The sequence below is a fragment of the Pleurodeles waltl genome, chromosome 5, assembly GCF_031143425.1.
Source record: "Pleurodeles waltl isolate 20211129_DDA chromosome 5, aPleWal1.hap1.20221129, whole genome shotgun sequence".
In the NCBI taxonomy this organism is placed as follows: domain Eukaryota; kingdom Metazoa; phylum Chordata; class Amphibia; order Caudata; family Salamandridae; genus Pleurodeles; species Pleurodeles waltl.
The window spans coordinates 1,731,649,664-1,731,677,160 of record NC_090444.1 but is presented as its reverse complement, the minus strand read 5'-3'; the positions used below and the strand labels follow the sequence as shown (position 1 = coordinate 1,731,677,160).

The following is a 27,497-nucleotide window of genomic DNA, read 5'->3' as shown; positions in this document are numbered from 1 at the left end:
CTGTGACGATCTCCTCCGGGATGACGGCTGCGACCATCTCCTCCATGTGGTCCAGGGCCTCCTGTTGTGCTGGACTCCCCCCTCCAGTCTGCATTGCTGCCTTCCTGTTCCTGGCCATTTTCTCTTTGGTCCTACGTTTGCAGTCATGCCAGCGTTTCTTACACTCGGTGACTGTCCGGCGTTCTTCAGCCACACTGTTAATCTTGTCCACAATTTGTTTCCAGATGGCCTCTCTCCTACTGAGTGGCAATTTAGAGGTGATGAAAAGTTGGTGCTGGTGTTCCGTCACCTCTTTCACCAGGATTTCCTGCTCCTCTGCACTGAAGCGACACTTTCTTTTTTTTTTTTAAATGTCCTGGTTCCTGTATGCTTCCTCCTGGCTGGTTCCTGGTCTGCTCTCATCCTCCTGGGGTCTGTTGGGGCATCTAGGATCCATTTTGGGTCTCCTCTCCTGAAAGGGCAGTTTTCGCGCAAAAATGTGACACAATAGCGTGAAAAAAAACGGCATTTTCACGATTGCGCTGTCGTAAATCGACCCACAGTGATGTGCGTCGCATTTACGTTGGTTTCCTTTACGACAGACCGACGCTGTCTGCGTCACGAAATAATGACTCCCACCTGTTGGTTGCGCCGCCGTACGTCAAAGTATAAATTTTACGCCTGCATGGCGCATCCAAATGGCGTTAGACGGCGCAATTTTTTTTGACGCAAAACTGCGTTAGCGCAATTTTGCGTCAAAAAGTATAAATATGGCCCAAAGTATTTTTCTACTCTACATGTCTCGGTCAGGATGGCTGGTTGTGCATTCACCCTAGAAAGGCACTTAAAGGGAACTGAGGTGTGCCCTGCATACCCTGACGGGTGTTCCTGAGCTAGAGTGGTGCAAGCTACACGTGTACCTGTCCTTACACAAAGCAGACCCCAACCCCCTGGAATATGTCTGGGGCCAGGGCAGGGAAAGGCAGGGTCTTACACAGTACAAAGACTTCTCTTTGTAGTCTGCCTACTTGAGAGTTAGAAATGGGTAAATGTACTGGACCTCTGACACCACAAAGTTAGAACACTTCCAGACTGAGGACATTCTGTCAGGAAGAAGAGCTGGATGTTGTAGGAGGGACAGCCACTCTGCCTGTTGCTTTGTTGTGCCATGGGAGTGCAAGGACTGGACTTTGCGTTCTGCTTTCTAAGCCCTGTTTCGAAAGGTTGTCCAAGGGTTTGGACTGAGCTTGCCTCCTGTTAAGAAGTCTCAGGGACATCAAAGACTTCACCTGCCAGCACCTGGGCTCTCTTGCTGAGAGCCCTGACTTGCTAAGTGGTGTCAAATCTAGTCCCTGGGCCCTTTGAAGTGAGTTCTGGTGTAACAAGGAAGAAACCAGCACATCAACTCCAGAGTAACTTCGGAATCTGCACTGCTGTCCAACTCCACGCCGCTGCCTGCATCAGAGCCGTGGTCCCCACTGACTGCAACGACCATGACCGACGCCACAGGCCTGTGGTCCCGTAGTGTGAATGCAACACTGCAAAGTTGACACCTCACATCTTGAGCGGCTGGATTTATCAACCCTGCCTTGTCGTAAAGAACCTGTGCCTTGCCACCAATCCCGCATCACCTCTCCTGCAAGTGTAAGGAACCAATGCCCAGCCTCCCCTGCCTAGCAGTAAGGAACTCGTGCTGCACTAGCTCCAAGGACATCTCACCTCCCCAACTCCATGCAACCTTTTTGTTTCCTCATCGTCTTCCAAGGTACAGTACCCAGGGTCCATGCAACTCCAGGACCACCCTCACTCCATCACGAGTGGCATCGGACTGTTGGAAACGACTCCGTCAAGATGTTATGATTTAGTTTCTGTAGTGTTTATAAGCATTATACTAAGGTTTCGTCTTTGAACATTTTTATTTTTGCTTGTATATGTTAGTTTTTTTGTCATTTTGGTCTTGATTGACTCAGAAAATATTTGTTATCTTTCTAAACTGCTGTGGGGTCTTTTGTGTTGTGTGTACAAATACTTCACACCTTGTCTCAGAGATATGCCTAACTGCTTGAGCAGGCAGTGAGCAGGCCTTATCTTACCTCTGTGACTCCCTTACCCTGATTAGAATGAGGGTCCCTACTTATACAGGGTGCAAACCACTGCCAACTAGAGAACCCATTTCGAACAACAAGTATAACAGAACCCTAGTGCATGATGGGACAGTTCAATTGGTTACCAAGAAAGCATACTTATCCCAAAAAGACACGTGATAATCTGCCAGTACAAAACAAACTAAACTTGCATAGCAACATAATAGGAGGATCAATGGTTTAGGCTTCCTGGTAGGGGAATCATGGAGTGCTCAAGACTGGAAGGTGTCAGAAGGGAAGCATGACTTGGAATACTCAGTGCAGGGAGGCACCATAGGGAAAAGATGGCATGAGCCCGCCGAGTAAAACCCACTGCATGTAGGGCACAAGATGGAGTAACCAGATAATTCAACATCTGGATTCTCCTGGTCTGCACCAGTTCTAATTTAGCTGCTAGGATTGGGATGAAGTGGAACACCAGCCCCACGACCCATGGAGGGTGACAGGGTGAGGGATCCACTACAGTTGGTGAGATCCACAGGGAGGGCCTAACTCATATCGAGGGTCGCCACTACAGCCCCACTTTGTGCCCCAGCTGTTAGGGCCAATCCTGATCCTGTAGTTACGGGTCTGACTTGCCGACTTCCCTTACCTACAGTGCTCTAACATGCCAGAGGCTGTTCACCTTGGAGAACTGCTGCAGGTTTGGGTATTGCATGGCGCAAAATTTAGACCATCTTCCCTGGATTTTCGAGGAACAGTGAGAACTCACCAGCGACCAGTAGAATCGCAATGTTTTCCGTTGGTTGGGATCCTCTCTTGAGGTGGACACATTCCAGAGTGCCCTACTCTTCACAAAGGAAAAATAACTTTTTTTCAGAGCTCCAAATGGCTTTTTTGGGATCGTTTGCATTTCCACACCGGACTCTGTAAGAAATGGGATCTCTGGTAACACTCCTAAGACAACCCCTGCTCACCCCCTTGGCACAAGCAGTCAGGCTTATCTCACAGGCAATGGGCAAAGTATTTGTACCAACACACACAATAACACAGTGAAAACGCTACAAAATGGACACAACACCAGTTTAGAAAAATTGCCAATATTTATCTAAATCAACCAAGACTAGAACACCAAAAATCCAACATACACAAGCAGGGTAATGACTTATTAAAGTGAACAGAGTCTTAATCCATAGAAATCAGTGTATGCGTAGTTTTGACATAGAGTACCAGGTTTGCATCAAAAATAAAGCCGCACGGGAAAGCGTGCATCGAAAAAGTCAGCGATGCATCAATTCCTTACTCCCAGGTGAGGACATGTGTTGTTTCTTCTCCGGTCAGGTAGGTGATGCCTCGTATTTCTCTCCTGCAGAAGAGTGAAGCATTGATTTCCAGACGGGAAACCGCTGGTCCACGCAGGTTCAAGATGATTTTGACACCCAGCGACAATGCATGCGAAATTCTGGTGCACGATGGTGAAGAGCTGCGCTGCATGGGTGATCCGCCGATTATGGGAGCCACACACAGGTGTTGCGTTAATTTCCCAGCAGCGATGCAGGTGGTGTGTTGATTTTTCAGCTGCAAAGCAGGTGGTGCGTCGATTTTTCCCTGGCACCACTCCTGTGTATGGATTTCAGTCTTGGTGCCACCAGCTTCTCCTTTCAAGGGCCCAGGGACTGGATTGGACACCACTTGGCAGGGTAGCAGCCTCAGCAAGAGAGTCCAGGTGCTGGCAGGGGAACTCTTTGCTGGCCCTGAGACTTCAGAACAGGGGGCAAGAACAGTCCAAGGAGACACTTCACAAGCAGGAAACTACAGCAAAGTCCAGTCTTTGTCCTCTCTCAGGTAGAAGCAGCAACTGCAGGCCAACCCAGCAAAGCACACTCACAGGCAAAGGAGTAGTACTCCTCCTCCAGCTCTTCAGCTTTTTTCCTTGGCAGATGTTCCTCTTGATCCAGAAGTAATCTAAAAGTCTGGGGTTTTGCGTCCACTACTTATACCCCTTTCTACATTTGAAGTAGACAACTTGTGTAGCCCCAGACACACACCAGGGGGTTGGAGACTGCATTGTGTGAGGACAGGCACAGCCCTTTCAGGTGTGCCAGCTCCTCCCTCCCCACTCTATCCCAGGAGACTCATAAGGATATGCAGGCGACACCCCAGCTTCCTTTGTGTCATTGTCTATAAAGAATTCACAAACAGCCCAACTGTCAGTCTGACCTAAATATGGATTCCTCAAGCAGGCAGAGGCACAGAATGGTTAGCAGGAAACTGCCCACTTCCTAAAAGTGGCATTTTCAAACTTGCAATCTAAAAACCAACTTTACCACAAGATGTATTTTGAAATTGTGCGTTCAGAGACCCCAAACTCCACACCTTAACCTGTTCCCAATAGGGAACTGCACTTAAAAGATATTAAAGGAAGTCCCATGTTAACCTATGAGAGATAGGCCTTGCAACAGTGAAAACTGAATTTAACAGTATTTCACTGTCAGAACATGAAAAACAAACCAATACACGTCCTACCTTTCAAATGCACTGCAGCCTGCCCAGGTGGCTACTTAGGGCCTACCTTGGGAAGGTTTGGGCCTTGCAAGTGGGTAGACTTGCCAGGTCAAATTAGCAGTGCAGGACTGCACACACAGACACAGCAGTGGCAGGTCTGAGACATGTTTGAAGGGCTACTCATGTGGGTGGCACAATCAGTGCTGCAGGTCCATTCTTATCATTTGATTTACAGGCCATGGGCACCTCTAGTGCACTCTACTAGGGACTTACCAGTAAATCAAATATGCCAATCATGGAAAAGCCAATACACATACAGTTTACACAGAGACACTCAGCAGTAGTAAAGTGCCCAGAGTACCAAAACCAGCAAAATCACACCAAGGATACCATGTCTAATAGACACCACAAGGCCACCACAAAGGCACCTGTCTCAGCCACACCGAGTTCAGAGATCCTAATCCAAATCCATTTTGATCGGCCCTAGCAATGGAGGCCATTGCACGTCGCTTCTGAATGGTGCTCGACCATCTCATAGGACCAACTGCCCCATGTTCAACTGGTTTTCACACAGAACCCTTCTCCACTGCAGCAATCAAAGGTCTTGTTTAAATATCTGCTACTATCACCGAGATTTGCTCCTGCAGTGCCTCCACCGAGCCCTGACCTTGGGCTTGCATGTGTGCCCTCCTGCTTGTCACGGTTTAGCCCCCATGGTTTTAAGTGCTGGCCAGGTATTGGCCCTACGCTCCAGCGATATCCATTTTCAGGGCCACTTGATTCTGCAAGTGAACTATACTCATTAGCAGCTCACAACTTCCATGGCCACTGTCCTTCTGCCTGTATCAACCATCATCTTTCCTGGGGTCTGACAAGCGTCAGCATCGGGCACCTTAACCCTGAATTCAGTCCATCCAGCAGCAGAGTTCACCATCTTTTGGGTCCTGTCACACACAATCATGCACCAACTCTCTGGCAGAGCAGGTGAGACAGGCTGGTGGTGCACCCACCGTGAGAACGTGGGAGGATCCCACCTCACCTCACGGTGCCACAGGGATTCTATTGGCCCTCTGATTCATGCAGGTGTTAGACTCCTTGGTCCATGTTTCAAGACAGGTCAAGTTGGTAACTGAAATTGCAGCAGACCCCAGCACACATTGTGGGCCTCCAACTGCCTCATGCTCCCCTGAGAGCACACTGTGCACAGTCCGCCCCAATCAACAGTTACACTGGAAGCAGGGGGGGGCTGCCCCCTCCCTGCCTGGCACCCCAAGAAGGGCCAGGGTGGTTACTTGGGGGGATCATGGTGATGCTGCCTCCCTATGCCCACGGACACAGTGAAGCTGCTGCCAGGGGGGTATAATACTTTCCACCAGAGCAGAGAGCCTCTTTCCACCCTGAAACCTTCCCAGCCAACCTGGAGCTGGTAGCGGTGCACTGCCGTGGAGGAAATACACCTTGAGGGGCCAAGTTCACCAAGGCTGCGGTCCCACAGAGGGGGTCCTACCTTTCCTCTGTGTTGAATCCTACGAACGGACTGCACAGGCCCCAGTCTCTTACAGGGCCCTAGGTCAAGACCCTGGTGGGCCAAAATGTGAAAGGCTCCAGCCTTGGGCTCCAGTTCCTGGCCTGCAATGTGTCAAAGTACCGCGGACAGGGACCTGCTATCCTGTGGAAGCCTCCCCTGCTTGCCTTGTATAAGATGCTCTGACTGGGTCCCAGGTCAGAGCTCCAGCGGGACCTGAGGCAGGGGCCCCCAGCATTAGGCTCCGTTCACTGGCCCGGCACATCTCAAAGTGCCCTGAACGAGGGCCTGCAAGCCAGTGAAGGCCTCCTATGTTTGCCTGGGATAAGAAGCTCTGACTGGACCACAGGCTGAAGCCCCTAGCCCTGGGCTCCCTTATCCATCCAGCTGTGTTGCAAAGTGCTTGGGATAAGGTCCCGCAGAACAGGGGAGGTTTCCCCTACTCGTCCAGGTTCAGAAGCTCTGACCAGGCCCTTGGTCAGTGCTGTGTGAGGACCCCCCATAGCCCTTTGCCTGATACACAGCTTGGGCTCCGGGAACCCAGGCCTCAGAGTCCCCTCTAAGGGCAAGCAGTATCCTTTTTCAGAAGCCACAGTTAGACCAGATGGCTGCCCTTCGAGCCCAGGCACCTGGTTGCTACTAACGCCATACATCTGGTCACAGGCAGTGAGTTTCTATGGCATGGCCAGATGGCAGTGCTGCCCTGGAAGCTCTAATGTTCAAGCCAAGACAGGGCTCCAGGAGTTCAGATGCTTTTTTGTTGCCTGCCCCCTCTGTCACTCTACGTGCATGGATTAGAAGAAGGGGTGTAGGCTTGCTGCAGATTAGTAGGGTCCCTGGGACCCCCTTGTTGTCTGATAAATCCCACCTATGTGCTGCCAGGGCCTGGGCAGGGCTATGACGGCCTCAGTGCGCAGCTGCATTTCATCCCTGTCTGATGGGTCTTTCCTCCAAGCCTTCCTTCCTGGAGACCAGGCTGATCCAAAGCTGACATCCCCATGCTGGGCAGCATGCTCGGGTGAGTATTTTAGCCAGCACTTTACTGTGATTGTGATGGCTGAGCTGACCTGGAAGTCTTGATGACGGCTCATGTGACTATGCCAGCACAGACAGGACTCCAGGTGGTCGGATGTGTTAACTTCAATGACCCCCTTTCACATGCTGTGCATGTATTGCATAAAAGACAGGTACCCTTCCTTCTGTGTTATTAGGGACAGGCACTGGGAGGGCCTGGGCAGGACTTACCTGGGGTCCCAGGGGTCTGAGTCAGTCTTCAAGCCATGTTTGATGGGCCTTCCCTACGAGCCCTTCTTCTCAGTGAGCAGGTAGGGATGCAAAGCTGATATCCTGTGCAAGGTGGGCTGCTTGGGGGGGGGGGAGGTTATTCAGCCAGCACTGTACCCTGATCGATTGGGTTCTGATGCTCAGAGGTGGAAGCCCCTGGCCTTATGATCCTTTCACAGTCCTGCTGTGTTGCAGGGTGCTCAGGACCTGGCCCGGAAGGTCAGGAAGGTTTCGCTCGCTAGTCCAGGTTCACAAGCTCTGACTGGGCCTTGGGTCAGTGCTCCGTGACAGCCTCCATCATAGCCTCTTGCCTGGTACCTATTTTGGCCTCAGTGAACCCAGGCCGCAGAGTCCCTGTCTGCTCCAAGGACAAGCAGTATCCCTCTTCAGAAGTCACAGTGTGACCAGATGGCCGCCCTTCATGTCCGGGCATCTAGTTGTGTGCCATGCATTCCCAAGGCCCACCCAGATGGCAGGGATGGCGTTGAAGTTCCAATGAGGGCTCATTTGACTCTTCTATTCCAGCCAGGTCTCTATGAGATTGGGTGCGTTTTTTTCCAACAGCCCCCTCTGTCACTTGGTGTGCACAGATTACAAGAAAGGTAGATACCCTTGCTGTAGATTAGTAGAGATAGGGTACTTGGGACCTCCTTGTCATATAGTGGCTCTCACTCGGGTGTGGTCTGTTCTGTGATACCTTCTAACCCATGTCCAATGGGCCTCTTCTTTGAGCCTTGCTTCCCAGAGAACATACAGAGATACAAAGCTGGCATCCCTGTGCAGGGCAGCCTGCTGAGGGCCAACTTTAGCCAGCACTGTACTCTGATGAATTAGGCACACTTTGTCCACTTAGGGATGGACTGCTTGGACAGCCTCTGCTGTTGTTTCAATAAAAGAGCATCCATCCTGCATAGAGGTCTGTCTTTTGTGAAGGCTACTCAGTAGAGCAAAGGCTAGGCAGCATGGCAGCTTGTGAAGTGGTCTGGCCAGAGTGGATGTGGCCAGGTGGCACTAGTCTGAGATAGTGCCATGTAGTCTGCACCCCATGCGCCAGTCCCTTCCCTTTTCCACCCAGTGCATATGTGCAGATTCTCCGAACAACGGTTCCGTGGCATAGCCCTAGCTGCCCAAGCTTGAACACAGCACCCCTGTGTCTTGCTCAGGCTGCACCTTGGCCCGCCTCTCTCGTATGCTATTGCGGAGCAGGTTGGGCCTCCTGGTGCTCATGTGTGAGGAAATAGGGCAAATTACATCACCATGTAATACAATAACCAACCCCTTTGGAACCAGTAATTTTAGTTTGTTAAACCTCTAGCTTAACCCCGGGTAGCTGTGGCTCTGACCAGTGAAGCTTACACAAAGATGCAAGTCTAAAGCATTTTACCATGACCAAATCAACTGAAGGAGAAATAACAGAGACACTCAAAATAATTGACATCAATTTATAAAAATAGTTCAGATTTTTATATCATTTTTGACACCAAAACAAAAATGAGCCCTCAAAGGCTTCTGGAGATACCAAAGTATACAAGGGATAGTAAATCATCACTTTATACTTATTCAGAGCAAACATTAGAAAATTCAACACATTTTCCACTTACAAAGGTTCTCAAGAAGAACTTGAATAAGTATGAATGTGGTTACTTAAGCCCAGATTTATGAAAAGTGGTGCTGCACCTAGAGCAGCAGCACTTTTCTTGCGCCCCTTAGTGCCCCCCTTAGGCCACCATGTGTGCGCCAAATTTAAAATATGGCGCATCATGGCAGTAGTCAGTTGGACTACCATCATAGTTTTTTACCCTAGTCCGGCGCTTTGCAGGACTAGTGACAAAAATTAGGACGCTAATCCTGCAAAGCACCCAGAGGCCAATTGAACACAATGGGAGCATCTTTTTAATGCCTGCACTTAGCAGGCCTTAAAAAGTGCTGGTAAAAATGGCTCAAAGGAATCTCATAGATTCCTTTGCAGCATTTTTTACAGACCCAGAGCGCCACTGGGCTACCAGTCACTCAGTACATCCATTTCAGTGGTTCCCTTCTAGTTCGACCAACTTGCACTCTGATGCCTCATTCAGGTCCAGCAGACACGGGGGCAACTTTTGAGAGTTTCATCCTCGTCCCTGGTGTTGCATGGTGGCGAGAAGCAGCAATGCAGTGATCAAGGCTACTTACTTGCCCCAGGAGGCTTCTTTGGTTGTTGTGGCCTGTTGCTGTGAACAGAAAGTCAGCCAAGTGACCCTTTTAGTCTCTTGCTTCAGCTGGGCTTGAGTCGACTTCTCCACAAGGAGGAAACAGTATGCACAGTTCCTTTCCTTGGCTTGCCACCAGGTGCAGTAGATGCAGTGCACATCTGTACAATCTCTCTTTGCTTGGTCCTTGATACAGCAGGGCAGTCCTCTTCTCCAGTCCACTGACATCTGAATTGTGAATGCCAGAGATGCCCTCTTTAAGCCCAGAAAATGCCCTCAGGTGAGGTTGCAGTCACTAGCCAATGGGCTACCAGGTCCCCACTCTCCTTATGACTACTTCTTGTGAATTGTGGCATCTATCTATCCCATTAAGTTCCATTCTGCACTATTCAAACATATACAAACCCCTCTCATAGAGAGTAGAGCTCCCTCATCCAACCCAGAGGTGTGGCTACCAAGGGGGCTACATGCTCCTATAAAACAGGTTTGATAGCTGGTTTTCCCTCTCTGTCCCTGGTGCCAGCTCGTTTGCCTAAACAATAGAGCAGCCCCTCTCCCAAGTGTTTTCCGTTTGCCTTTCAAAATATTTTCAAAATGTATTTTGTTAATTGATCAATGCATTACAGGGTCTTTATATGTGAGAAGAAAAGTAATGCCAATAATGAGATGGGAAAAGAAGGGGGCTGTGCATGAAGTTGAGACCTGGAACAGTGGCACACAAGCCTGGTAATACCTGCTCATACAAAGTGAGCTTCTTGGAAAGTCTATAGGATTTTATCTCAATTATAGACGGAAAAGACATGTATGCCTTGGAGGGCATGTAGTCAAAAATGCTCCTTTTAATGTGACTAGGAAGCGAAATATACATGTGGTGAGCAAACTCAATTTGTCCATGAGAGATTTAAATGAAATGATTTGGGTGGCTGGTCACACTTGTAATAAGGAATACTAGGCTACATACGGCGGTTTTCAGTAATGCAGCATGATTTAGTTAACAAGGGTTGGACTCTGCTTTGAATGCTATGTTTTGTGATCATTCTCGACAGTTTTGTGAAAATTATTTTCTGAAGTGAAGTCATGTCGTTCCATGTTCTTAATATCTTGTTTCAGAAAAAGTTCAAGAAGAGATTGAAAGAGTTTTAGGATCTGCACAGGCGAAATATGAGCATCGAAAGACTATGCCTTACACAGATGCAGTGATCCATGAAATTCAGAGGTTTTCCAATATCCTGCCAATGAGCCTGGCTCATGAGACCGCATCTGATGTCATCTTCAAGGGATACTTTATTCCAAAAGTATGTGTTGTATTATATTGTAGATTTATAGAGTGTTATGCAAGGAGGGGGAAGGAAATGCAAGGGCTTCAGCGAGGTTAACTAAGCCATGCAAAACCAACTTGCTTGGCTTAGAAAATCCGTAGCAATGAAAGACAGCGCAAATCACTGCATTGTGTTACTCTACCCTGGAAAGGTGTTCCATGGGTGAAGTGTGGGTGTTCCCATGCATCCGCCCATGGATTTTGGGACACTTCCAGATTTACTAAGGCTATTAAACCTGTGAATGTGTCAAAATGCTGCACCTTCCCAGGTGAGGTGTCATGAAATTAAATGAATAAAATGGAAAATATATTTATGAAGTGCTCAATTGCCTGGAGAAGTCTTGGTGCTGCCTTTACCTAAGTGAAAGGGTAAACAACCTTAGTTATGTATGGAGAACTGTCAATATCGATGGGGACTATTACCTAAACAATCAAGGAACTCACTTGCTAGAAAGTGGCACAGTGCTGGGTTGCACCAAATTTGGCAGCGCTGTGTCACTTCAGAAATGCAGGGATGTGCTGTATTTAAAATAATACAGCGCACCCCTGTGTTTTCCCTAGTGCCTGTGATAAATTTAGCTGACTTACGCCAATACAGGCACCCTTGCACTATAGTGCAAGGGTGCCTGCATTGCAGGGAATGATTATTTATGTGCAGGAAAGTGTCCCTTCCTGCACAAAAACAATCAATAATGGCAATTTGTTACTTCTATGTTTGCTGCACAATGCAGCACACTTAGAAGTAGCAAATTGTCATTATTTAATGATTGTTTATGAGCGGAAAGGGACACATTTATGCACATTAATAATCACTCCCTGCAGAATGCAACACACATAGAAAAAGCAAAAACAAGGAGAAATAAAAGTATTACTCCTCGATGCGTCATGGTTTTTGGCACCACATCAGGTTTAAGATTTATCATAACTCTGGGGCAGCATCAAAATGCAATGGGTGTTGCGGTGGAACACCCACAGCAACACTCATTGCACTCCCCTTTCATGCTAAGTGATGCGTTTAAAGGGGTTGTATTTTTAAGGCGGCGTTAAGCCACAAAAATGGCTTAATGCTGCCTTGAAAATATGGTGCAGGGCACTGCTCTACCGGAGCGCTTCTAAAAGTGATGCTCCTGTGGCACAAGGGCCTCGTAAATGAGGCCCCAAGTCTTTAAAGCTTTCTGAAATTGATGAAGATCTGTCATTTCCTTACGTTCAGAAGGCGGGTCTTCAAAAGCTTGGTAGTTAGGGATAAGTACGTTCTTGGCTACAGAAGAACACAAAGGCCCAGATGGGGTATACCAAGAGAAGCTGCATTTAAGGTAGTCAGGGCCTAAGTGGAGTGTTTGAAGGCAATATATAATGCCTTGAAAGCAGTTTGCTTCTGTATTCGCTTCTGTACATGTAGCCAACGTAGCTCTTTAAGAGCCTTAGATGCTGTCTGATGCCTGGAATTTCCAAGTACAAGCCGGGCGGCTGCATTTTGCAGTATCTGCAATTTATTTCAGAGTTTTTGCTGCATGGTGGTGTAGGGGGCTTTGCAGTAATCCAAAAGGGCTGTGACCACAGTCTTCTGCAGCTCCTTAGGAATGAATGGAAGTATTTTCCAGAGCATCTTGAGAATGTGAAAAGCAGATGACATTACTGATTTAACTTGACTTTCAAATGTTAGCCTAATGTAAAAAAGAATCCTTAAGTTCCTCACTTTCTCAACCAGCATTGCCAACATACCCATATATTGGAGCCACCAGCGGGGCTACCAGAATTAGTTTTTTTTTTTCCAAATAGGAGTACTTCTGTTTTTCCCAACTTAAGTTTTAGGCAATTACTGTTCATCCATTTGCCAATGTGCAGCATACTGTCTTGAAATCTAGCTGCGGTGTGATTGGGATCTCTGGACACTGAAACAATATGGGTGTCATCAGCATAAGATATTACTGCGAAACCAAAAGATTTTTAGAAGCCTAGGCAAGGGCTGACATATAATTTAAAAAGGGTGGGACTTAAGGAGGACCTTTGTGACACTCCACATGGGAGAAGGAAAGGATCGGACACAGATTTATCTAAAGCTATGAATTGTTCCCGTTCTGATAAGAAGGGTTGTAGGAGAACTAAAGCTGCTCCTCTAATTCCCAAGGAGTAGAGACAGTCTATCATGAGGTCATGGTTGACCATGTTGAATGCCGCCGAGAGGTCTAAAAGAATCAGTGCAGCATATCCTCTATTGTCAAGGGTAAATCTTATGTTCTCACAATCAGGGCAGATTCAGTGCTATGGTCGCTCCTTAAGCTGAACGGAGCAGGGTCGAGCAAGTCATTGGTGTTAATAAAAGAAACCAACTTGTGATTCGTGGCTTTCTCAACTAACTTGCCTGGGAATGGCAGATGTGATATTGGCCGATAGTTGCTTGGCACAGAAGAGAAGAGGTTAGCATTTTTTACTAAACGCCGGATACATGCTTTCTTCCAAGCTTTTGGAAAGTAGCCTGAGCCAAACGTTCTATTAAAATGTTTACCAGATAAACAGATATTGTATTCAGACCAGTTGTATAGTTTTTGGAGGACATGGGTCAGTGGGGGAACCAAATTTCATAGAATTAATCAAACTAAGCACCTGACTTTTAGGGAGCTGAGACATGGAGGCAGGCAATGAGGGAAGGCCGCAGTCCCAACCCTTCTGGGACCTAAGTGTGTGTGTGTGTGAGAAGGTAAGTGTGTGTGTTTTTTAAATGAATGTTTGGTGCATGCATGTATGTTTGAATGTTGATGAGTGTTGTGAATGTATGTGCATGCATGTGTGAATGAATGAGTGTGAGTGTGCTGCCCACCCCTCTACCTCAAAAAATTACCAGCCACCCCTGGATCTTATACTCACTTATTGTGTGTTTGTATATTTCTTTTTCACTGGCTTTGTAATTTTGTCTCCATTTGCGTTCCTGCCTATGGCAGAGCTGCTTTTAGGCCTTACGTTTATCAGATTACCACGGTTCAGAAGGAGCTACTCTGCGACTGGGGTGCTTTTTTCAGGGGCAAGTTGACTTATTGCTGCGCCTAACCAAGAGTGATAGTCAAAGACGGCTATATCCAAATCTTTAAAGCAATCAGGTTTTGACCTAGTAAGAACCGAGTCCAGCGACTCTGACTCAATCATGTGCCACGGACGTGACTTTCTAGCAGGGGCAATTTGTCTGTTAATAATGAGGCGAAATATATTTATTTCTCCTTGTTTTTTCCTAAGAGGGTTGTTTTTGTGCCAGAAGGTGCCCCTTCCTAGGCAAAAAGCAATCCTGGCTGTAACGCAGGCACCCTTGCACCAGGGCATAAGGGTGCCTGCCTTGGAGCTAGGCTACATTGAGTGCGTCAGTGCAAGAAGAGAGCAGGAATGTGCCACATCTTAATAGATATACACATTGCTGCTCTCTCCCTGTCACACAACGCATGCTTCATTGCATTGTATCACTTGTTAGTAAATCTGCCCCCAAATGTCAAATTAGTCATATGGTAGCTACAAGAAGGTTGATAGATAAAAACAGTAATTCATTTGCAACATTGCATGATATGTATTATTTAATTTACGCTTTGAGGGATTTGGAAGCAGAACTGACCTGGACCTCCAAAGGCAGTTGATCTTTTATATGACATATAGATTTACAAATCAACTACAGTCTTATTATAGGTGGCACGCAGGACTGGTTAGCCATAGGTAATAAGTATTTTAACAATGTGGGCAGGATTAAGGGGAGGAAAGGAGATTCATCGGCAGAGAGACAAGCTCCCTGCTTTAAAAACAGTATTTTGTTATTTTTTAAAATTCGAGAGAGAGGCTCAGGGAAAGGTTGTTCCAAATTTTGGGGACCTAGCTGCAGGGGCTTCCAACTAGTCCTTTCACTCTGTTTTATTGAATCTATTGTCTGACTACGGTTGGTATTTTGTGTGGTGCAAAGCTAGCCTAATATGGAGAACACATGGGCCCTCATTCTGACCCTGGCGGTTTGAAACCGCCAGGGCGGAGGGCAGCGGAAGCACCGCCAACAGGCTGGCGGTGCTTCCTGGGCTATTCTGACCGCGGCTTTAGGGGAACTAGCGGTTTCCCGCCGGTTTTCCCCTGGCCCAGGGAATCCTCCATGGCGGTGCTGCTTGCAGCGCCGCCATGGGGATTCCGACCCCCTTCCCGCCACCCTGTTTCTGGCGGTTTACACCGCCAGGAACAGGATGGCAGGAACGGGTGTCGTGGGGCCCCTAGGAGCCCCTGCACTGCCCATGCCACTGGCATGGGCAGTGCAGGGGCCCCCTAACAGGGCCCCACAAAGATTTTCACTGTCTGTTATGCAGACAGTGAAAATCGCGATGGGTGCCACTGCACCCGTCGCACCCCTACAACTCCGCAGGGCTCCATTCGGAGCCGGCTTCATTGTTGCAGGGGCTTTCCAGCTGGGCCGGCGGGCGGCCTTTTGGCGGTCGCCCGCCGGCCCAGCGGGAAAGCCAGAATGGCTGCCGCGGTCTTTTGAACGCGGTGCGGTCATTCGGTGGTGACCGCATGGCGTGCGGCGACCACCGCCCGCCGCGGTCAGAATGACCGCCATGTTTTTTTGTGTTTGCAGTTGTGGTTTTCACTAAACATTTAGGGAGCGATCGATGAAAGATAGAAGCAGACTGACGAGGCTCTTCAGTGCAGAAATGCTGCAAAGTTAAAAAAATGTCAATACTTTTCAATACTTCGCCTGTAAGAGCCTCTCTTATGTTTCATAAATTGTCTTAAGAAAATGTGTAATTTGTGCATCAATGCGTAATTTATGCCACCTTTAATATATTTACAAAATACATTAAAAATGCATTTTTATTCATAACAAAATCGATCATATATATATGTGTGTGTGTGTGTGTGTGTGTGTGTGTGTGTGTGTGTGTGTGTGTGTGTGTGTGTGTGTATATAAATAAATAAACGTGTAAGTACTTTTGTTAACATTTGTTGTATAGTATTGTTAACACAACAAATTAACCATACATATATATATATATATATATCATATATATATATATATATCTATATTCATATAATAATATATGTATTTGTATATAAAAATCACTGTGTTTTAAGGCAGTGTGGAAAATATAATGAACATTGTAGTTATTTTTTAGAAAATACATTGTCTTGTTATGTTTTTCAAATTATTACTATTTTTTTGCTACTACGCACATGTGTATTTTACACTATTAAATATTCGGTCACGGCGTATTCTGCAAGTGCATGCATAAGTTACGCCAACACACTGTACTGATAAATTAGTTTAAAAATGAGGCATAACTAGGCTGTTACCAAAACATATATGTTGACCCAATAGTTACAGATAAATATGTATGGAAGTTGCAAAATTTACACCAGTTATAATATACTTTTATTAAATACCTCATTTTTGTGAACTGCACTCATAAAAGAATAAGAAGCCTATTTAGGAGCTGTTTGCATCATTCTAGCACCATGCAACATGGTACATGCATGGCGCAAACCTTAATTTATATTTTTGAAGCCATGTAAAGCCAACTTTGGACAGCTGTATCGAGGAGAAATGTCTTTATTTCTCCTTGTTTCTATATCTTTCTTTGTATACTGCATTCTGCAGCACACATAGATAGAGGATTATGTTTCCTAGGATTGTTTTTGTGCAGGAAGGTGCTCCTACCTGCACAAAAAATATCCTGTATGCAATAGCTCCATGGTGCAAGTTTGCTTGAGTGGGTGCTAGGCAGCCCATTGTGTACCAGCACTGAGGGAAAGGATAGGAATTTGCCCTATGTCTTAAATGCAGAGCATTCCTGCCCTTTCCCAGTGACGCAGTGCAGCAAAGTGCTGTGGCAGTGTGGCAAAGTGCTGTGCCATGTTCCAATAAATATGGGCCTAAATCTTCAGATATTCTTACGTTACTTCTCATTGCCTAGACATGTTTTGAGAATTGCATTATGAGGCTTAACAGAGAAGATCCTTTTTGTGAACCTGCCCCTTAGATATCTGTTCCTCTGCAGAGATGCAGAGATAGTGCATGCAGTAAATTCATGGAAAAACCAATATGCCAAAAGTACTAGTGGTATAACATAGCAATTACAGGGTCTATGGCATATAGCACAAGAAGTGGAACTGGCCCAGATAGTGTCTTCTCACCTCAAAACAAATGGTATTACAATTAATTGACTACATAAAAAGTCAGATATATTTTCCCCAAGCCCTTCAGTGATCAATAGTAGCACAAGAAACACCTGAACACAAGCTACACAAGGAGACGTCAACTAATCATAGAGTATGTGAAATGCACACCTCATAAATACTCACAAACACCAACATGGTCACAGTTAACCACCAAGCACTATTATTGATAAAACATGTCATTCTGCTCGACCATGGGTTTGAGAATGCAAAGCGTTAAAGGTTGATGTGAGTCCCTAGAAGGGGGAAGAAATAAAAGACTGCAGGGTCGTCAGCATTTAACCCCGTGAGTATTTAACTGTCGCTGGGCCTGAAAAATATTATTTGGACATTTGGACAGACAGCACATCAAGTTTGTTACATGCAAATGTGCCACAGCCAAAGTATGCTACACATTGTGATTTACTTTCATTTACTTGTTCTCCTGCCTATTGAAAAGCTTCTTACTTTGTATTACAGATTTTTGTGAACCGTAATGTATAATATTTTTGTAGCCCTCGAGTAATGGTGTTTTGATTTTTAGTCAACCAATCAGTAGATTTGCAGAGCACTCCTTGTGACCCCTGAGGGTATCCAGACATTTGCAAGGTCCAGTTGTTTAGCTAAATAGCCAGGTCTTCAGGGACTTTCTGAACTCTGAAAGAGATAGGGAGGTCTGGAGATGAGTGGGAAGCTTGTTCCATGTCTTCGCTGCTAGGTAGGAGATGGAGTGACTTTTGCATCTGCTGTGTTGGATGAGGGGGGTGTGGGTTAGAAAAAGGGAAGCAGAGCAGGCGGAAAAACCAAGGCAGCAGCTATGTAACTTGGTCAAACAACGGCAACTGGATCAGTCTGGAATAAGCAGGAACTGAAGGCCACATGCAAGCCGCAGGTGAGGTGCCCATTTTCAAAATGTGAAAACCATAAATTTAAACACTTACAGGCCTTGAACCCAAAGCCAATTTATAGAACATGTTTATTTTAATTAGCTCATAATATTTTTTGTTACTGTAGGTTCTAACTTGCAATCAATATCTTGATTAAGTTTAATTATTTTTCTTTATTTTCTGGTATTTTAAGTGTGCATTCGTTTCCTTTAGCATATTTACTTCTCTTTGTTCTTGGGCCCTCAATACTTTCAGTAAATTCGGTTTACAGAGTCAATCCCTGACTGCATTAACTGTGTATGCTTATAAGCACTTTGCGTACTCAAAACACTGGAGGGGTCATTATGAGTTTGTTGGTCTTTTAGCAAGACCGCCGTAGTGGCGGCCCCCAAAAGACTGCCATGTTGGCGATCACATGATTGCCATCTTACAACTCACATGGCAAAGTCTGCCAAAAAATAGCCAAAAATCCACAACCGCCAGGACACTGGAGGGTGGGAAAGAGGCGGTCCTTCTACAAGCACAGCCAGCCCCCCAAAAAATCTCCGGACCTATTATGACCCACAAATCACAACAGCGGTTCTTCAATGGCGGAAGACCAATGGCTGTGCGAACCGGAGCAGATGGTGGTCACCACAGTAACACACCATACCACATTGTATATTTTGAAAACCCCACACCTGAGGCACATCTACACACTGCACTATAAAACACACCCTTTCTCACACCACAATCCTTTGCAACCAGAATGCTATACACAGCTCAAAAAAGGCCACACTGTAAAAACAGAATCCATAGATTAAGCACCCCTACACACTTCATGTAGCACACATCACACACCTGCACAACAAACCCTACACAACAATTAGTACTCCACACATCAGACACCACGGTCATCCAATCAGATCACAGCATCCACACTTCATCACCAATTTGATTTACCATTTTATTTTTCTTCTTTACCGTCTCGCCCACCACAACCATGTCCCTACAAAAACATCCCTGTTTCACAGATAATTTATTGAGGGTCATGGTGGACGAAATCATCAGAGTAGAGCCACACCTATTTGGAGCACAAATCCAGCATACATCTATAAGGAGGAAAATTGAGATGCGGCAAAGAATAGTCAACAGGGTGAATTCTGTAGGCAACTATTGACACACAAGGGAGGACATCAGGAAGAGGTGGAACAGCCTCAGGGGGAAGGTGTGTTTCATGGCCGTCAAGGCACCAGTTGCCAGTGCTCAAGACTGGCTGTGGGCCCCCACCTCCTTCCCCTACTTTCACATCATAGGAGGAGAAAGTCTTGAACATCCTGCATCCTGAGGGCTTGACAGGAATACCTGGGAGAACTGAGTCAGGTAAGTTACAACACCTATGATGTCACCCTAAACTTTTGTTTTGCATGATCACTGATCACCTTTTGACATCTTAACAGCCAACCCACTTACCACCCCTGTGTCTAACTGGCAAAATACCCCTCTCTGCCATCCCAAACTAACTAAACTCACCTGGGGCCACAGTGTCTGTGTATGACATGGGTAGCACAGGGACTGATTGCACTACAACAACCATCGGGCAGTGATCCACCATTACGAAAGCCGGAGGAGTGTACTACAATTAAAATTGCCTGGCATGTTGAACTAACAAACAATTCAACCCACCTGAATGCTCCACAGTTGTACAGTTTATGGTGATGGCAGCAATACTATGGGCATCTGGTAATGCAATACCATCCAACACACAGCCACTGCTGTTTGTCATGCTAAACTGGCCTTCAGAGGATGAAGTAAGGGCTTTGTGTGCATGTCACATAGCATGTCTACCGGGCAAAGTTTGATACCACTTGGTGCATTACTTTCAGTAACTCTGTTTCCTACTTCTCCTACAGGTAACTAAGCCATTGTGACAATGGAAAGAACACCAGAGGCAGCCACTTCTCATCTGGATGAAGCCCTCAGTGAGGAAATCACCCCCGGATGTGTGGACATTGAGGACGACTCTGGCCCATCTGGGACATCTGGTCAATCAACAACTGTCACCCTCACCCTACCTACATCAACTTCTCCCAGCCCTGTTGCTTCAACATCTCAAGCAACCATTTACCCCGAATCCTGTGTTCTAAGGACAGTGTCAACCATCATGTGACCCCCCAGAACAGATACCTGAGTGACCAGTGGTACAGACACGTGTGGGGGTAGGGTGTGTGGGAGGGATAGCGTGGGCCTGACAATGGAGGCTCCTAGGGATACAACTGGCCTGGACACGATCTCCCAAGTTTTGGGGGCTTACCAACAATCCCAAGGCATGATGGGCCAAGTGAGTAGCATGATGTGGAAATCAAGCAGCTGCGGAAGGACAACCACCTGGAAGTGATGCAGCAGTGGGAGCCCATTTGGCTGCAGTTGCAAGGGTGAAGAGAGACATCAATACCACCCCGAGTAGGTTATGCTCACAACAGCTGGCCCCTTCCACTAGCAATGTGACATCTGCCCCTTCAACATCTGTGGCAACCAGTGGATTGGAGGCCCTGCTAGGGAAAGGACATGCCTCAGACACTCCTGCCTCTGTAGCTGACGGCCCCAGATCCAGGAAGAGCAAATGCAAAGACTTCAACATCTACCAGGAAGTGAACCTCTACTGATTGGTTCCGCTTGTATGTCACTGATACACCCTGTTGACTGTCCTACAACCAATCTCCATTTCCTAATGGCACAAGAACACTGGACTCCTGACTCCAAATGTTGAAGCAGCTACCCTGGTGATTTCATCCACCATGACCAAACCCTTCATGGCTTACATTCACTTGATTTGATCCAATTCCCACATATGAATGTGCACTCCCTAATATACAGTACACTACTAAACCACAGATCATGTATGAGATTCAATTTCCAGCTATATGTAACTGTTAACCGTAATACCTCTTGCACCTACACAATATGCACAAATGAACCAACTAAATAAAGTCCCATCTCACATGTACTGTAGAATCAGAGTACAATTTGCACTGATGGACAAACTTCTATTCACATTAATTGCACTTTCCTACATATAGGCTGGGAAAATGCCAATGATCACACAGTGAAGTACTGCTGCTCAATTTAGTGACTCAGCAGAGGTGTGAATTACTAGCACCCAACAGACCACTGAAGTTAGAGATGTCCGTCTTTCACTATCCAAATAGGCAAGCAGATTGGTTCAATGTATCATCAGCTAAAGCCTCAAATACCCATACCATACCTCCCAAATGACAATACCCATTAATACAAACAGAGGTCTGTACAAATGTCCCCAGTCATGTAACCTTCCATTTACCATGGTCAGGTATCAGTAGGCATGCTACTCACAGATGTCAGTCTTGACACACAATGCACAGTGGCCTAAAATAAGGGAACACAATGACAGCTACATAAAAATAAGTTATTGTTCAAATCAAGCCATTAAGAAGGTTGAGGTTATGGATTGCACAGGATGACTTGTGTAGGTGACACAAGACAAAACACATTGCGCCATTAACCCCACCTCCTGTGGCAAACAGGTCTATAGTATGGAATAGGACACTACCATCTCACTGTCCTGACAGTCTGGGCTTATAACTCACACAATATAATTCTCATGCCTGACAGTACCTGGTTCAATCCAGGTTCACTTCGCATGTCAGTCTGCCAATCCCACCTGCTTGTGACACTGTCCTATATTGCCAGACGAGGATGGCCTTGTGAAGTAATCTGAAAAATAAAAATATCATGCATAAGCTATAGGCAGGAATTTATTCTAAAACATCATACAGCTACGTCCAATACACAATGGTAACTCTGATTGTGCATTGGAACAAACCTAGACTATGGTGATCAAAATGCTGCACACTACTCTATGTAGTATTCTGCATGCACATCTGAGTTATGTGCTTTGAAGCTACTTATGACCTGTCTGATGGTCATACTGAGACCTTTATCAAGCATCTGCAACCCCCTAATATCCCACTGAGTTAGTCAACTTACAGGACATTACATACCTACAGTCAGGTGAAGTACTGATGAGATCTGCCCGGACATCTCCAGCTTCATCCTCATCACAGTGATCCTTACTTGGCAAATCTGCATTCTCAATTTGACATACTTTGGTGGGTGAGTAGAGGAGGGCTCTACCAGACTTATCTATGCTATGGAATCTTGCCCTTAGGAGACCAAATGTCTGCTTCCCTACACACCTTGTCTGCCCATGGGCCTCAATGAAGCGGACTTCCCCTAGCGTGGTTGGGTACCTCACAGGTGTCAACAACCAAGGACGGTTTGGGTAGCCAGAGTACCCAGTAAGGAATAGTTACATATAAAAGTTACAGAAACCCATGACATATAAGACTTACCAACCAGCCAGGCCCTCTCTGTGTACTGTTGTGTCATCAGCAGTGGGATATTGCTGTTCCGCATGATGAAGGCATCATGAACTATCCCTGGGTACCTTGCACAAGCTTGTGAAATGTAGAGGTCAGCCGAACAGACTACATGGACAATAATGAAGTGAAAGTTTTTCCTGTTCCTATACACCTGTTCATTGCCATTTAGGGGAACCAAGACTACATGGGTGCCATCAATGGATCCCGCCACATGTGGGATATGTACCAAAGCACAAAAATCAGTCTTCATATGGGTTAAATCTTCACATTGTGGAAATCTGATGTAGCTGTCCATGTGTTTCAACAATGCAGATAGTGTAGGCTTCAAAACCAGAGTGATCATAGGCTGAGATATCTCTGCAGTTAGGGCCACTGTATTATGAAAGGAGCCTGTGGCCAGGAAGTGCAGCACTGACATGACTTGTACAAAGGGTGGTATAGTATAGGGATTATGAGTGGCAGGCCTCAGATCTAGCTCCAAATGATGACAGAGATCCATGACTGTGTGCCTATCCAGGTGGTAGATTTGCATAATATGACAATTTTCCGTGGTCTACAGGTCTGCTAGTGGATGGTACACTGGAGGTACTCCCAGTCTTCTCATGCCAGGGTAGCTATGTGAGATAAAACCAAGATGGATGTGTATCACTTAATCTGTCCATTGTAAGTATTAAAATACATATGTCACACATAACGCTCGAACATGCCATATGAAAATGTTGAAACATTGTACACAGCACATACCTAGGTAAATGATGGATTATTACTGCAATCACACCCCCGTTCCAATCATGATTTAGAAATGGATAAGCGTGTCACTAAAAGTCTCTGTAGTTATCTGTAGTCTCTGCCCATGTTTCACATTTGTAAGACACATATGCCATATTTCAGATTGCCATTGGTGTGCTGAAGATGCCACTAAAGTCACATTACTTATAAATTAAGTTTACAATCTGTACATTAGTCCTGGTTATTCCTACAGCTTTGCTCAAAGCCTGCAGTGAACACAATGTCGTAGATATGTTTCACAGCTTGTGACGCAACTTTGATTTAACTTTAACAATCATGTATGAGCCTTAAAATGGCAGCTACCTGCAGTACCACTGTACTGGACATTAGGAAATGGCCTAACTCCGACGACAGAAGTCAATATGGTAGGGGGCGGATACCAACATGACATGGAACTTATTGCTGCCTTTGGCAGTCTTGCACCAGAGGCAATGCCTTCTGGCGGTGACGGTGTCTTACGAGGTGTACGTGACCGTCATCTCGTACTTCAACTCTCACTTGACTCTCGACACTGCTACCAGGAAGACCTCCACGACCTGAGCTAGTGTGTACTGCTGCTGGAAGCAATCATGCCACTTCGTACAGGTGATAGGGCCCCTGCCTTCTCCCGAAGGAGCTTAATAAGCTTGTGAAGGAGGGCCTATCCCTGTATGAACAGATCTATGGGGCACCAGAGGAGCAGGTAAGTACACCATGTGCACATATGTATATTTGCTCATCTATCCTTTGCTATGACAAACAATGGATGATGGGTAAAGTCAATGGTGATGTGCAGGAAATGTGAAAGAATGAAGGGTTGTGGTTATATGTGTGGGTAGATGGGCATGTGCACATGTGTTGTGATAGATTTTGACTCCTGAGACCTAGTAGAGAGTGTGATGTATGTTCCCTGACCCAAATGACAGCTGACACCTGATGCTGAATATGCATGGTGTATGCCTGTTTCAACATCACACATGGCCTGACTGCATATGGACATCTATCATTGAAGGGGATGTTGAAGGCAGTCTGTGTATGGCTAGTTGCACTAACTTGTTTTTCACCCTGCTTGTTTTAGTATGGTGTATGTGAACATGACATTCTCTTTTGTCTTCTCTTGTATGTGAACATGACATTCTCTTCTTGTCTTCTCTGTGTCATCCATGCAGGTCCATGCCCATCAGAAAAAGGGGATCTGGCGTTCCATCACCAAGAAAGTGCGGATCCTGGGGGTCCACAGCCAGCGGAGCACCCACTGTAGGAAGAGGTGGCAGGACCCAAAACACTGGGCCTGGAAGACCGTAGAGGTCCAGCTGGGGATGTCCTCCCAAGGAGAAAGGGGTACCCGTTGGACCTTGACCCCCTAATGGCCCACATATTGGTAGTGGCGTGTCCAGAGTTGGATGGGGGTTTGAGGGCAGCTCAGCAGCCACAAGGGGATAAGTACAGACCTAACACAGTTTCATCCCTTTACCAGGTGAGTGTCTGATGGGACAGGTTGTTAGCTCTGAAAATGTGTTAAGTGCAAAGGGTCAAAGATCTCCAGTCAACACATTGATGTACAGTCCCAAATATGGTACAGAGGTGTGCACATTCTAATATGTATATGGACATATTACTCACCTACGTTGTCCCCTCTGTACAAAAGCACATGATGATGCACATGTGACAGTGCCATATGTGTACCACTATACAGCATTTCATAACCTGGTGGTTGTTCATTCTTACCTACAGGTCAGTAGTCCCAATATCATGATGGTAAGTTGTCCAAGTCCTTGCCCTCTGTCCATTGCAATGTCCTTTGATCCATGTATGTGTGCAACATTGAGTCTGTCAATTTGAAGTCATTCCAACTTTTCAAACGGTTTCTTAAGAGTGACAGCATCATGTGAGGCTGTGATGTCCACCTGACATTTCACATGACATACTTGCTTAACTTATGCAGACCTGTTACGAGGTGATACCCCTTGGTAAGATAAGGATGTGCATTGACCTTTGTAATGTCTCATCTGAGTGGACAACCTACATGTTGGGAACCATGGAGGTTTTGCTAGACGTGAAGCACATACATTTGTGTTGGGGATATGAATGTTAGTACAATGTTCATGTTCTGTGGGTGGTAAGTGTCTACAAAGCATTTTCCTATGCAATTCTGTTGTAGGCATGATAACTAGGCAAAGATATCTTACTCACAGTTACAATCTTATCAGTCTTTTGCCAGCATCATGTGTAAATTGAAATGTTCTGTCACGATTCCACATTGTAAAGAGTTATATACATACTTTTTGTTGCTATTTAGGATATGTTTACTGAGTCCTGGCTGTATGGAAAACTATTTTTGCACTGACACCAATGTGGTGCAAGTGTGGTAGTTCACATAAACATGCAAGTTGTATGGTATGTGTATTCAGGCATTTGGCTTGCATCATGGTGGGTGTACCTGTTGTGGTAGAATCAGATGTTGCTTGTCACTCTGTTTTTTTCACATACATATGTAAGGCTAGTCTTGTCTGAGGTATGGATAGTGATGTTGCCTCCCTTTCATTGGGCTACTGATAGAATAATTGTATGGTTAGTTAATTCTGACGGTCACCTTCATGCACATGACAGAGGTCAATTAACTGGAAACAGAAGATTTACTACCTGTTGTTGTGTGTGAGTAAATGCTCTGAGCTTAATATGCCCTTATATCACTGATATACTTTGTTTTCAGGAGGACAATGACTTAGATGCCTTGGTTCACAATGTATTTGCAATCCTTTCATACATCACTATTGGTACATGTGCAGGTGACATTTGTCCAGTCTCTTTCATCTCAAACAGTTTAAGTATGCCAATTAGAGGAGTTGCATGAATGCATATACCCATTGTGCATGTTGTTAACTATGTGACATGAAGTGGGTATGGCTTTTGTACACCAGGCTGTCTTGAATTTACTATACAATATATTTCATTGGCTGGAACATGACATCAGGCTTAATTGTTAATATGTGTTGAGTTTGAGCATTTGATTTGTGGAAATCAATGTCACAATTGTAAACTCTAGTTTGATTGTTGCTTTACAATGTTGCTGTGGATAGGGACCCTGTATCATGTGGCAAAGTCACCTTGTCAATGAATGGTCAGTGTGATAGGTTTACTGATACCTTGGTATTGTAGGTGTGAGATAGGTAGTTTAGCTGGTGTGTAACAAGGTTTTTATGGAGAGATATACAATGTATCTTGTTGTGACCTGATGTTGTCACTTAACTGGTACTACCTGGGGGTGTTGGTCAACTGTATGTAATGTTACTGATGTGTAAAGTATGATGGAAGTTGTATGTAGAGAATGTGACAATCATACATCGCTTTCTGTTTTGCAGCATCGTCAGGCGAAAGAAATGGGGTACAGACGAGTAGGGAAGCTTCTGGCCACATAACCTCACTCATGAGAACACTGATACAGAGGGACCCAGTGGCCTGGAGGGTGAGGGGAGTGCCACGGGGAGACCGGATCCAGTACATCATGATTGGAATCCTTCTCCAGTGGCTACTCCCTTGCAGTGGTGGACCCCTCTGGGACCACCCCAGCACCATCCCTGTCCACCTCCCCCTTTCTATCACCTCCCTCTCCTTAGCTCCCCACCCAGTTGGCTGTGCCCACCCATCCAAGGGGGTGGGCGTCTCCTTTGCCGCAGGCACCTCCGCGCCAGCCCCTGTAAGACCTGCTGCCCTCAGTGAGGAAACTATTGACCTCCTGAAGTCCATCTCTGTTGGTCAGTCGACCATCATGAATGCCATCTAGGGAATGGCAACTCACATACAACAGAGTAATACATTCCTGGAGGGCATTCACTGTGCACTGGCTGGCCTCCAATGACCTTTTCAGGCTCTGGCCCCCACACTGACGGTAGCCAGTCACCCTTTGTCTACCGTCCTAGCTACCCCTTTCTATTCCCAATGCAAATCAATCAATCAATCAATCAGTAATTTGTTAAGCGCGCTACTCACCCGGTAGGGTCTCAAGGCGCTGAGGGGGGGTGCTACTGCTCGAAAAGCCAGGTCTTGAGGTGCTTCCTGAAGGTCAGGAGGTCCCGGGTCAGATGTAGTTTGACGGGGAGAGAGTTCCAGGTTTTGGCGGCAAGGTGGGAGAAGGATCTGCCACCGGTTGTGGTCCAGTGGATGCGGGGGATGGTCGCTAGGGCGAGGTTGGCGGAGCGGAGCTGGCGTGTCAGGAATCCCCCCCTTCCCTGACCCACCCAAAGCAAACAAACAGACAGGCATGCATCCACCTCAGCATTCAAGGGTAGCGCAGACAAACATAAGCACCACAAGACATACCACAGGCATACACACTAGCAACATCCACCTGCATAAACAGCAACAGTCACAACCTGCCCTGTCACCC

At 46.2% G+C, this 27,497-nt stretch overlaps 1 protein-coding gene across 1 annotated transcript in view; it reads left to right on the top strand.

The window, feature by feature from the left end:
• LOC138296717 (cytochrome P450 2K4-like) overlaps positions 1-27,497 on the top strand; it is a 304,271-nt gene that overhangs the window by 236,985 nt on the left and 39,789 nt on the right. The window contains exon 7 of the mRNA XM_069236118.1: positions 10,677-10,861. Coding sequence (XP_069092219.1) covers positions 10,677-10,861 — 185 coding nt within the window. The remainder of the gene's footprint in view (positions 1-10,676; positions 10,862-27,497) is intronic.